General features: G+C 38.3%; 1 protein-coding gene across 1 annotated transcript in view; it reads left to right on the forward strand.

Moving 5' to 3' along the window:
* Window positions 1-13,568, forward strand: part of LOC128662744 (adenosine deaminase) — a 262,634-nt gene that overhangs the window by 204,771 nt on the left and 44,295 nt on the right. The window contains exon 7 of the mRNA XM_053716677.1: window positions 13,244-13,368. Within this exon, the coding sequence (XP_053572652.1) occupies window positions 13,244-13,368 (125 nt within the window). The remainder of the gene's footprint in view (window positions 1-13,243; window positions 13,369-13,568) is intronic.

A 13,568-nucleotide genomic window follows, 5' to 3' on the forward strand; every position in this document is an offset into this window, starting at 1 on the left:
CACTGATATATATGGATAATTAATTACGATTAGAATTAGAAAATCATGTTATCTTTTGTAAATACATACACGTAAAATCCAATGTAACCTTTGATAAGCAACGTATTAATGAGGAACAAATTAATAATTGTAATTAAGTGTAACATTTATGCATTTTGAAAAAAAAAAACAACTAAATATAACTTCTTTAAAGATATGTCGAACTATTTCACACTTAAAGGGACACTGAACCCAAATTTTTTCTTTCTCAATTCAGATAGAGCGTGCAATTTTAAGCAACTTTCTAATTTACTCCTATTATCAACATTTCTTCATTCTCTTGGTATCTTTATTTTAAAAGCAAGAATGCAAGTTTAGATGCCGGCCCATTTTTGGTGAACAACCTGGGTTGTCCTTGTTGATTAGACAGCACCAATAAACAAGTGCTGTCCAGGGTTCTCACCCAAAATGTGTCTGGCTCCTTAGCTTAGATGTCTTCTTTTTCAAATAAAGATAGCAAGAGAACGAAGAAAAATTGATAATAGGAGTAAGTTAGAAAGTTGCTTAAAATTGCATGCTCTATCTGAATTGGGTTTAGTGTCCCTTTAAGCTTAAATGAAATCAGATATATTGCCCCAATTTCTCTTTTAATTTTTCTAACAAAGAAAATAACTTTTTTCTTTCCTCCCTTCTGAACCGTATAACTTCCCTAAATTCGGAAAGGACCTCTGAAATGAGTTCAACACTCCTTTTATATCTTCTTCTCCGTGTTTAAAGAGGAGTACGTTCAACAGGTGGAGAGGTTGTTGAAACTGTAAAAATGCCCTGAAATGCCCTGAAAGAAGAGGCTGCCTTCAAGGACTTAGAAATTAGCATATGAGCCTCCTAGGTTTAGCTTAAACTTGTTAAACTTGTATTTTTATAACCATGTTGGTTATTCAAAACTTGGGACTGGGTAATAAAGGAATTCTCTTTATTTTCGAACAACCAAAATTCTGTAGTAGACTGTCCCTTTAATAGCCAGGCTGGATGAGAATGATAGCAGTGGGATTGCTACACTCTCATCTTTTACACATTCTGGGTTCAGTGTTCCCAGCATTTCTAATGTTTGTAAGGGCTGCACGCACATGATAGGGGTCTTCTTAATGGATTAGTTGTTGAAGACCAAAAGCAGATAAATGTTAAATGGATAAGAAAGTCCAAATTAAACTTGCATGATTCCGATAGAGCATTTCTTTTTAAGACACTTTTAAATTCACTTCTATTTTCAAATGTGGTTCATTCTATTAGTATCCCTTGTTAAAAAATAATACGCACATATCATACACCGGTGGGAGCTGCTGATAATTGGTGCCTGCCTTTGATTGGCTAACTAGATGTGTTCAGCTTCCTGCCAGTAGTGCAATGCTATAATTAGCAATGGATAACAAGAGAATGAAGCAAATTTGATAATAGAAGTACATTGGAGATTTTTTTAAATTGTATGTTCTATCTGAATCATAAAATTAAATTTTGGGGTTTAAAATATTAGACATTATAATTATATACATACTTCAATGTGTACAGCCCTGAATGTATGTTACTTACCATATAAGGCCAAAGGCTTTTAACCCTTTCAAAATACCAGTTGCTTATATAGAAAATGTAAAATATATGAAGTAGCAAAGTTGGCACCAGTTTGTTTGTTTGTCATAAAAACCGTTGGGCCAGTCAGACATCATGTGGATTGTATGAAGGGACTCACGCCCTGTATTTATCCACACATAAATGAGTGGCCCAAAGGATTTTAACCCTTTCAATATACAAGTAACTTATTCAAAACATAACCAATATTGTGCCATGTTGACCATCTGTTTATTTTAATATTACATGTATGTTTATAAAATGTATTTTTTTTTTAGATTTTCTCTCTCTCTCTCTCTCTCTCTCTCTCTCTCTCTCTCTCTCTCCTTTGTTTCTGCAATCAGCTGTGCTGCCGGGTCCTCGCGCTGCTGTCGGGTGGGTGCGCGTGCGATCAGCTGCAAGAGTTTGTCTGAACTGCGCATGACGGCTTCAGACAAACTCTTGTCTTTTATAATATAGGATAAAAATAATAGTAGATATTTTGTTTAAAAAGATTTTCTTTCCTAAGCTATGGTGAGTTCACGGCTTCATCAATTACTGTTGGGTATATCACTCCTGTTCAGCAGGAGGTGGCAAAGAGCACCACAGCAAAGCTGTTAAGTATCACTTCCCTTCCCACAATCCCCAGTCATTCTCTTTTGCCTTCGGTGCAAGGAGGAGGTGAAGTTTTGGTGTCTGAGGAAGATTGGATTTATTTCACTTTAATCAAGATTTTATTTTTTGAAAGCCAGAGTAGGTTTGCTCTGATATTTCCTCTCAAGATTGGGTCTAGCCGTATTCCACGTTAGTCTCTTCATTAGGGCAGTGGTGGCTTTTAAGCAGTTAGGAACTTGTGAAGTGGCATTCGCTGCATTTTCCTAACATGTTGCTGCCCTGGTTTAGAAAGCCAGAGTAGGTTTACACTGTTCTTTCTGCTTTCCACAGGTCTCTGTAAGGAGTGGCATCCTTCCATACCGTGTGAGATGTCCTCCTGCCTCCATGTGCAGTTAAGTTGTCTTCTGGGGCTAGGAGGCTGGCACTGTAGGGGTCAAGGATCCTGCAATTGATATGGGACACAAAATCCTTAATAAGGGTTATATTGGCAGTGGGCAGGCACTACATAGCATGTGAAATTAGAGACTTAAGTGTTACTCTTCTTTAAGAGAGGAAGGAGTTAACTCTCATTGAGGGCTAAGCCTTAACCTTAGTCATAAACCTAGCACTCCGTTTATGGTTATTTAGAGGTTAATCCCCAATTCCATTACTGCTCGCTATGTTGTCGGTATGGTTCATTTTTATTTAAATATGAATGGCAGATATGGCAGACTTTTTTGTTTACACTTCTAAGTGTACTTTATAAGGCTCAGACTAATACAAATGTTGCATTGTTAGGACATCTGAAATGAACGGTGTCTCAGCTATGCGGGTTTGAGAGGGATCAGTACGGAAATGAGTGAGTGAAATGATTCATGTCTTTTTCACATAACTGCATGGCAGCGGTTGTTATTAGGCACTGTGCTCTCTCAGACCGCGGTTGTACTTTTTTTCCCCCTTTCCGCTCTAAGTCTTGAGCGGTTGGGTCTTGGAATTTAGGCTGTTTGATTTATTGCATAAATCCATGCTGTTTGTTATTTGTGCAAGTGTATTTCAGGCACCATTTTAACTCCGCCTTTCGTCTGAAACTAGATCGGAGTGGCACCATTTTCAGCAGCTTGCTGATTTCTGGTCTTGTGTCACCGCTTCTTCTCCATCTGTCAGATTGGACAAATGTAATCAGTGGAGTCCCCCAGGGATCAGTACTGGGCCCTGTTCTTTTTAATATTTTTATAAATGACTTGGAGCAAGGATTAAATAGTGACATCTCTATTTTTGCAGATGATACTAAGTTAAAGGACCAGTCAACATTGTAGATTTGCATAATTAACAAATGCATGATAAGAAGACAATGCAATAGCACTTAGTCTGAACTTCAAATGAGTAGTAGATTTTTGTTAAATAAATTGCAAAGTTATGTGTCTTTCCCCTCCTCCTGTATCATGTGACAGCCATCAGCCAATCACAAATGCATATACGTATATGCTGTGAATTCTTGCACATGCTCAGTAGGAGCTGGTGACTCAAAAAGTGTAAATATAAAAAGACTGTGCACATTTTGTTAATGGAAGTAAATTGGAAAGTTGTTTAAAATTGCATGCTGTATCTGAATCATGAAGTTTAATTTTGACTTGAGTGTCCCTTTAAGTAAGGTCATTAGGTCAGAGCAGGATGAACTTTTATTACAAAGGGATCTGCAAAAATTAGAAGTATGGGCAAGCAAATGGAAAATGAGATTTAATACGGGAAAATACAAGGTTCTACATTTTGGAAGTAAAAATAAGCAGGCAACGTATTTTTTAAATGGGACAAGAGGAGGAAAGGAATTTGGGAGTAGTAATAGATAACAAGCTAAAGATGGATGTACAATGCAGGGCAGCGGCTTCAAAGGCTAATAAGATACTAACATGTATTAAAAGAGGCATTGATTCAAGGGAGTAAAGCATAATTCTGTCACTATATAAAGCCCTGGTAAGACCTCACCTTGAGTATGGAGTGCAGTTCTGGGGACCGATCGCAAAAAAAGATATTGCAGAACTAGAAAAAGTTCAGAGAAGGGCCACAAAGCTAATAAGGGGATTGGAGAATTTAACCTATGAGGAGAGAATTGTTTGACAAGGGGTCACAATTTAAGGCTGGAGGAAAGGAGATTTAATCTCCTGCAATGGAAACTTTTTTTCACTGTAAGAGCAATAAAATTGTGGAACTCATTACCAAAGGCCAATACCCTAGATGCATTTAAAAATAGTCTGGATGCATTTCTGTATAAACAAAATTCATGGATATGATTGCTAGTATTAAATGGGTCACCTTTTAGTGGGCCTATTTAAGTTTAACTGGAGCTTTTTGTAAGTATTTTAGATTTGTATAGGTTGAACTTGATGGACTTTGGTCTTTTTTCAACCTTATCTACTATGTTACTATGTTACTATGTGTTTATGACTGTTGCCCCTTAATTTCATGTCCGAGTATATGTTTTTTCCATGGAGGTCTGGAGAATAATCAGTGTGCAATTACGATGAACTATATGTCAGTCAAGCCCTACAGACACTATTGCTTTTCATATCATTAAACCATTCTTAAAGTAACAGTACTTATACTAATGGGAGCTATTAAAGTGACAGCACAAAAGCCCTTATTATATCCTATGGGCATTTTTTCTCATATTTGAAACAGGTTTTTGTTTCTATATTTTCTATTTAAATTTTAAAGGGTTTCATTTTGTTCACGGAGCTAGAGCTCTGCTCCTAGGAACATACATCTGCTCTGCCTTGATTTATAAAAGTTCCTCTGCCGGTGGTATAGTGGACATTCCTTCCATATTGATTTATAAAATATTTAATTGAATATTTTTATTTTAAAGGAAAATTCTCTCTTTTCTTTTTGAACCTCATGTCTCTCAGGATGATGCTGTTCAGGCAATGCCACAGCTTTCTCCTTAGGCGTCCCAAGCCTTCATGGTGTCACATGCAGTGCCCTGCGGGTCCTCTCAATCTCCTAGAGGAGTGTATTTGGCTGCAGATTTTACAGCTCAGGTATTCTCTGTGGTATCTGTAGATTTATCTGCTTTTCCTTTCCCACAGTGGAAACGCAAGAGGACATTTTAAAGAATCAGATAGTGAGGTTTCTGCTCCCCTTTCTGATACACAGGTTACTCTCTCTCCTAAGTTTGGTGAGGAGGATTTGCCAGTAGTTTCTAAGGGTGAAATCTCAGATTCAGACAATATAATTCCTTAATCTGATGATAAAGTAGCCTCCTTCAGATGTTTGCTTGCACACCTCGTGTACTTTTAAAGGAGGTACCCCTGTCGTTGTTAACCCTTGGAAGTGTTGTAAACTTTATCATTTCTATGATGTTCCTTCCTATGAGGAAGTGTTTTTCTAACGTGCCTTGTATACTTTCACAGGAATAGGAGAGGGATACCTTTCTCCCTGTCTCCCGTCTTTTAAAGGACTTTTCTGTCGCTGTCTCTATTAAAATGAATGATGCCTTGAATAGAATGGAGATCTTCTATTATGGCTCAAAGAACTTCGATCCCTATAGGAATAATTACTCCTTTACGGATCCATGGATAAGAAGCTGGAGGTTTAATTGTTCATTTAGAGCAATGCCTTGTCTTATTTGACTTGCGGTGCTAGCCTGCCGGGCATTGTGGAGCCTACCTGTGGCATAGTGGCTGAAATCTTGGTCAGCTGAGAAGCCTACCTGTGGCTTAGTGGTACAGCCTAGGCTTTATAGTTCTGCTGTTGCAGGTTCAATATTTTATGTTCCTCTATAGCCACGCTTCTGGCGTTGCCTTTCAAAGATGAGACCTTGTTTGGACTTGGTCTGGCAGAATTATCCTCTGATTTTACGGGCACGTCTAGAGAGTAAGACTAAAGGATAGTTTTCCTTTTCCTTTCTGCAGGGTCAGTCATGACTTTGGAGTCCAATCTAAGATTTCCTTGCAGGGTCAGATTTTGCCTTCTAGAGTATCTGCAATCCAGGTATGATAAGGACATTCCATAAACTGGGCTCAGGACCTTCCTCTCCGGGATTGATAGCTTCAGTCCCAGTCTGGGAACGGAGGTATTTAACTCAAGTTTCTCAGGTTCTGACCTTCAAAGAAGTATCCATTCTCCTTGGGTTCAAGAGAACCTATTCATAATGAACATAGATCTGAAATATGTATTTATTGTTCCCATGATTCGGGATCTTTTCAAGTCATCCATGAAAGACTTTTAGGTCTTGGGGTATTGCAAGGGTGCTTTCCTGGACAATATATGGTTCAGGTGTCATCCTTTTTTCGAGCAAAATCTCTTTCAAGGGATCTTGTCTAATCTTTTTTTCCCATGGTTGGGAAATGAATCTGGAGAAGAGTTCCCTTGTTCCATCTTCATGGGACCTTAATAGATTCTCTATCTAGGAGAAGTTTTCTAACAGAGGTCATATAATCAAGGATTTATTCCTTTTCCTCTCTCTGCAGTCTACTGTCCGGCCAACAGTGAACTCTAGTGGTCCGGTAGATAGGTTATCCATCTTGCAATCAGAAGGTTGGGAGTTAGCTGCAGTTGATTTTTCCTTTTTCAGTGACCCTATGTATGGAAGGAATTGGTCTGATGGTTCTAGGGACATCATCCCCTTTGCTATTTTCCATAATATGGAGCACATTCATTCAGAGGATAGATCTAGATCAGTCAACAAGAGACTATCTCCCGTAGTGGTTTTTAAGGAGTATCTGTCTCAGGGTGCGTGCTTCTGGAGACATTGCTGGGTGATTGGAAGTGTCTGCTCTCCTCTTTAACATCTTGGAGTTGAGAGCGATTTACAATGCTCTGATGGCTTGGCCTCAGTTGTCCTTAGCTTGGTTCCAGTTGGACAATATCACCTCAATGGACTTACATTAACCACCTGGGAGGAACTCTGAGTTTCTTAGCCATGTAGGAGGTGACTTGGATTTGTTCAGTGAGTGGAAGCTCATGATTGCTGTCTGTCATCCTCTTTCCAGGGGTGGTCAATTGAGAACAGACCTCTGAACAGACAGATATTTCATCCCGGGGAATGGGCTCTTTTTGCGGAGGTGTTCTCCAGGTAAACCCTCAAATGGGGGGTTCCGGAGTTGGCTTCTGAGGGCGATTCAGCCGAACACCAAGCTTCCAAGGTTTGGTTCATGGTCAAGTGATCCTTAGACCGCCCTGATAGATGTTCTGGTGTTTTTTTTTTCTTGGGATTTCAGTCTGGCATGCCTTTTTCCTCTAGTTAACAGGGTTTTTGTCTAGGATCCTGGTTTCAGCAGCACTTAGAAAACCCACTATTGTTACACCTCTCTCCAAACGGAAGTAACCAATATATACAAGCAAAAAGGGGAGATTGTGGGAGGCGCTCAAAGAGCAGTCTGCTCCTAAATATGTCCTTATATATATATATATATATATATATATATATATATATATATATTAAAATATATATTAAAAAAAAAAATCATCAGAAATCCCTTATTAAAATCTGTGTGCTGATAATTAAAAGTTCCTTTAGAAAGTTACTCACAGATTATAAAGAAAACCTCACTCAAATTCCAAACACATCTATAATTTTATTAAACACTCTAAAATTAACACAATCAATTCCTATATTCCTAGGACACCGGTGTCTCAATTTACATATAATATTCCATATAAGAATTCCTAAATAGATTGCTTTTAATTAAAAATATATAAAACAATTTTTACAGTTAGTAACTTGGTTAATATAAATTGCTCAGTTGATACAAATCACTCAATTGATACAAATTATCTCAAATAATTTCAATAAGCAAGCATATACTTTGTCTTTAAATGTTCCGTGTAAAAAACAGAGAATGAAGCAAAAAAAAAAAAAAAAAAAAAAAAAAGAAGAAAAAAAGAAAAACAGAGAATGAAGCCAAGAAAAAAAAAAAAAAAAAAGGTTATTAACCCCTTAATGACCACAGCACTTTTCCATTTTCTGTCCGTTTGGGACCAAGGCTATTTTCACATTTTTGCGGTGTTTGTGTTTAGCTGTAATTTTCATCTTACTCATTTACTGTACCCACACATATTATATATCGTTTTTCTCGCCATTAAATGGACTTTCTAAAGATACCATTATTTTCATCATATCTTATAATTTACTATAAAAATTTTTATAAAATATGAGGAAAAAATTGAAAAAAACACACTTTTTCTAACTTTGACCCCCAAAATCTGTTACACATCTACAACCACCAAAAAACACCCATGCTAAATAGTTTCTAAATATTGTCCTGAGTTTAGAAATACCCAATGTTTACATCTTCTTTGCTTTTTTTGTAAGTTATAGGGCCATAAATACAAGTAGCACTTTGCTATTTCCAAACCATTATTTTTCAAAATTAGCGCTAGTTACATTAGAACACTAATATCTTTCAGGAATCTCTGAATATCCATTGACATGTATATATTTTTTTTTAGAAGACAACCCAAAGTATTGATTTATGCCCATTTTGGTATATTTCATGCCACCATTTCACCGCCAAATGCGATTAAATACAAAAAATCGTTCACTTTTTTACAAATTTTTTCACAAACTTTTCGTTTCTCACTGAAATTATTTACAAACAGCTTGTGCAATTATGGCTTAAATGGTTGTAAATTCTTCTCTGGGATCCCCTTTGTTCAGAAATAGCAGACATATATGGCTTTGGCGTTGCTTTTTAGTAATTAGAAGGCTGCTAAATGCCACTGCGCACTACACGTGTATTATGCCCAGCAGTGAAGGGGTTAATTATGGAGCATGTAGGGAGCTTCTAGGGTTAATTTTAGCTTTAGTGTAGTGTAGTAGACAACCCCAAGTATTGATCTAGGCCCATTTTGGTATATTTCATGCCACCATTTCACCGCCAAATGCGATCAAATTAAAAAAAACGTTAAATTTTTCACAATTTTAGGTTTCTCACTGAAATCATTTACAAACAGCTTGTGCAATTATGGCACAAATGGTTGTAAATGCTTCTCTGGGATCCCCTTTGTTCAGAAATAGCAGACATATATGGCTTTGGCGTTGCTTTTTGGTAATTAGAAGGCCGCCAAATGCCGCTGCATTTCACACGTGTATTATGGCTAGCAGTGAAGGGGTTAATTATGTAGCTTGTAGGGAGCTTGCAGGGTTAATTTTAGCTTTAGTGTAGAGCTCAGCCTCCCACCTGAAACATGAGACCCCCTGATCCCTCCCAAACAGCTCTCTTCCCTCCCCCACCCCCCAATTTTCCCCGCCATCTTAAGTACTGGCAGAAACTCTGCCAGTACTAAAATAAAAGCTATATTTGGGCTTTTTTGGTGGGTTTTTTTTTAGCATATTTACATATGCTGCTGTGTAGGATCCCCCCTTAGCCCCCAGCCTTACTGATACCCCACCAAAGAGCTCTCTAACCCTCCCCCTCTGCCTTAATGGGCGCCATCTTGGGTACTGGCAGCTGTCTGCCAGTACCCAGTTTAGTGAAAAAATTTGCCTTTTTTTTAAAAAAAAAAACCTTTTCTGTAGTGTAGCTTCCCCCCCCCCCCCCAAGATCAACCCCCCACCCCTTCCACATCTCTTAGCTGTTTATTTACAACTTATTTTGTTGTACTTTTGAAAGTTTTTTTTTCTGTAGTGTAGCGGTTCCCTCCCGCTCCCGCCCCGTGCACGCGCCCGCCGCCCCCCGTGCACGCGCGCGCTCCCGTGCGCGCTCCCGCCCCTCCCACCCCCGATCCCGCCCCCCTCCACTTCACTGGGCACATCGATGGCAGCCCACCCGCCTCCCAGACTTGCTCCCACCCACCAACGATACCGGCCACCGATGTCCGGTGCAGAGAGGGCCACAGAGTGGCTCTCTCTGCATCGGATGGCCAAGGGGGGTTATTGCAGGATGCCTCCATATCGAGGCATCACTGCAATAACCGGAAAGCAGCTGGAAGCGAGCAGGATCGCTTCCAGCTGCTTTCCAGAACAAGGACGTACGCCACACGTCCTCGGTCATTAACTGTATTTTTTTTGAGGACGTGTGGCGTACGTCCTTGGTCCTTAAGGGGTTAAATTTGATGATTACACTAAGCACTTTTTATCGTGTATTCAATCATATGCACTTTGCCCAAAAGTTTTTTGACTTTCAATTGTCTTTCGTCAGGATCTTGACAAAGGCTCACAGAGAGCCGACACGCGTTGATCAAACACTTGAGCTCCAAAGAATACAGATGAAAAAAACAAACTATTGGAGAATTTGTCTGTTTGTTTCTATCTGACGAAAGACAATTGAAAGTGTTTCCCTGGCTGCTCCCATAACCGCAAATACAACTTCACACACTAAGGAAAGAAACAACTGTATGGAGAAACTGCGGTAGGAGCTTAAAGCACCGGATACAAACAGTGCGCGCACTACACAACCTTAAAGCTGATTGGTGAGTAACGGCTCCTGGTAGCCAAACACTCAACAGCTTGTGACCAAGTGAACTGCTGAGAAGCAATATTTGAAAATTGAGTGAGGAACTCTCTATTATCAGGAGACAACAGGTGTTGTAAACCTTATTTTTCAACTAAGAGGCTTGGACTCTGCATGTAATATTTATCTTTGCAAAAAGGAATTCATTAATATATCCATTAAACCTACTTTTAACAAAGGAACTACACAGATACTGAGAGTGTTAAATCTGTGGATATGGAAATTTGGCCTTGATATAAGACACAGAAAGTCAAAAAACTTGTGGGCAAAGTGCATATGATTGAATACACGATAAAAAGTGCTTAGTGTAATCATCAAATTTAATAACCTTCTTTTCTTTTTTTTCTTGGCTTCATTCTCTGTTTTTCTTTTTTTTCTTCTTTTTTTCTTCTTTTTTTTGCTTCATTCTCTGTTTTTTACACGGAACATTTAAAGACAAAGTATATGCTTGCTTATTGAAATTGTTTGAGATAATTTGTATCAATTGAGTGATTTGTATCAACTGAGCAACTTATATTAACCAAGTTACTAACTGTAAAAATTGTTTTATATATTTTTAATTAAAAGCAATCTATTTAGGAATTTTTATATGGAATATTATATGTAAATTGAGACACCGGTGTCTTAGGAATATAGGAATTGATTGTGTTAATGTGTTTGGAATTTGAGTGAGGTTTTCTTTATAATCTGTGAGTAACTTTCTAAAGGAACTTTTAATTATCATCACACAGATTTTAATAAGGGATTTCTGATGATTTGTTTTTTTAATATATATTTTAATATATATATATATATATATATATAAGGACATATTTAGGAGCAGACTGCTCTTTGAGCGCCTCCCACAATCTCCCCTTTTTTCATGCCTTTTTCCTCTGTTTGCTCTCCTTCCACGAGTCATTGATTGTATCAAGCAGGAGAGAACGTTGGTGATTCTATTAGCCGCTGCGTGGTCTCGCAGGATCTGGTATGCAGACCTAGTGGACATGTTGTCTCTCTCATCTTGGAGACTGTCCCTCAAAAAGGACCTTCTGATTCAGGGTTCCTTCCTTCATCCAAATCTCATTTCTCTGAAGCTGACTGCTTGGAGATTGAATGCTTAGATTTGTCTAAGTGTGTTGTTTTCTGAGTCGGTCATTGAGACCATGATTCAGGCTTGCATGCCAGTTTCTAGGAAGATTTTCCTTAAAGGGACATTGAACCCAAATTTTTTCTTTTGTAATTCAGAAAGAGCATGCAATTTTAACCAACTTTCTAATTTGCTCCTATTATCAATTTTTCTTCATTCTCTTGCTATCTTTATTTAAAAAAGAAGGCATCTAAGCTTTTTTTGGTTTCAGTACTCTGGACAGCACTTTTTTTATTGGTGGATGAATTTATCCACCAATCAGCAAGGACAACCCAGGTTGTTCACAAAAAATGGGCCGGCATCTAAACTTACATTTGTGCATTTCAAATAAAGATACCAAGAGAATGAAGAAAATTTGATAATAGGAGTAAATTAGAAAGTTGCTTAAAATTTCATGCTCAATCTGAATCACAAAAGAAAAAATTTGAGTACAGTGTCCCTTTAAGATATGACGCAAATATCTTTATTGCTGTGAATCCAAGGAATACTCTTGGAGTAGGGTCAGGATTCCTAGAATTTGTCTTTTCTCCAGGAAGGTCTGGAGAAGGGTTGTCAGTCAGTACCCTGAAGGGTCTGATTTCTGCATTTTCTTTTTTGCTACATAAGCGTCTGGCGGCTGTGCCAGATGTACAATTTTCTTATGAGACTGCTGGACAGTAGTCTTCTGAGGGAATTACAGCTCCTTCCACTAGGGCAGTCTCCTTTTTTTTGGGCTTTCAAGAATAAAGTTTCTGTAGAACATATTTGCAAGGCTGCAACCTGGTTCTATTTATATTCTATTTTCACATTTTGCATATTTGATACTTTTTGCCTCGGCTGAGGCTTCTTTTGAAAGAAAGGTTATTCAAGGGGTGGTGCCTTCTGTTTAGGTCTGCCTGTCTTGTCCCTCCCTAGTCATCTGTGTCCTCTAGCTTGGGTATTGATTCCCAACAGTAATTGATGAAGCCGTGGACTCACCTTATTTTAGGAAAGAAAAGTAAATGTATGCTTATGAGTCCGTGGCCCCGCCCTTTATTTCAAGACAGTTATTCTTGTTTAAATCTCAGGCACCGCTACACCTTGTGTTACTCCTTTTTTAATAGGTTTAATACTTTATTTTAATATGTTTAATACTTCTACATTAAGGTAGCCAGTTGAACTAAATTTTTTAGCGCTGTTATATGTTGGGCTCATGCGCAACACATAAGTAACTTGTAATTTGAGTGATGTTTAGACTGGTTGCACTATCCAGAAAAAGTATGGGGTGCACTATAGAGATGTTGGCTGCGCTAAGTATTCTCTGATAATTATTTTTAACAATTTACTTGTATTAGCATATTGTGTGCTATTCCTGCACTATTAATAGCACTGCATTTGTAATCTAGGTCATAGCAATCCTTTCCATAAAGTTGGATTCATGAGAATGTTTATTTAATTATATTATTTTGTAATGCCGATCAATATGTTTCCAATTTAATTTAACTCCATTACCCAACTGTGTTTCTAACAGGTTGGTCACCGGCAGTAGCTGAGCTATGCAAGAAGTACAAAAATGATACTGTTGTAGGCATTGACCTGGCCGGAGATGAAGCACTGAAGAGTGAAACGTTTCCAGGACATGTTAAGGCTTATAAGGTTTGACAATTAAATATTTCCCTGATATTAACTAAGGCCCAGATTATGAGTTTTGCGTTAGAGGCTATGCGGTGCTAACGAGCAGTTTTGTCTCACTGCTCACCAGGGCCGGATTGGCCTACCAGGATACCAGGAGATTTCCCAGTGGGCTGCAGCAGCTAGGGCTGGAAAGCTACAATTTAAAGGGGTGATTAATGGTT

This window comes from Bombina bombina, chromosome 1, assembly GCF_027579735.1.
Source record: "Bombina bombina isolate aBomBom1 chromosome 1, aBomBom1.pri, whole genome shotgun sequence".
NCBI classification, from domain to species: Eukaryota; Metazoa; Chordata; class Amphibia; order Anura; family Bombinatoridae; genus Bombina; species Bombina bombina.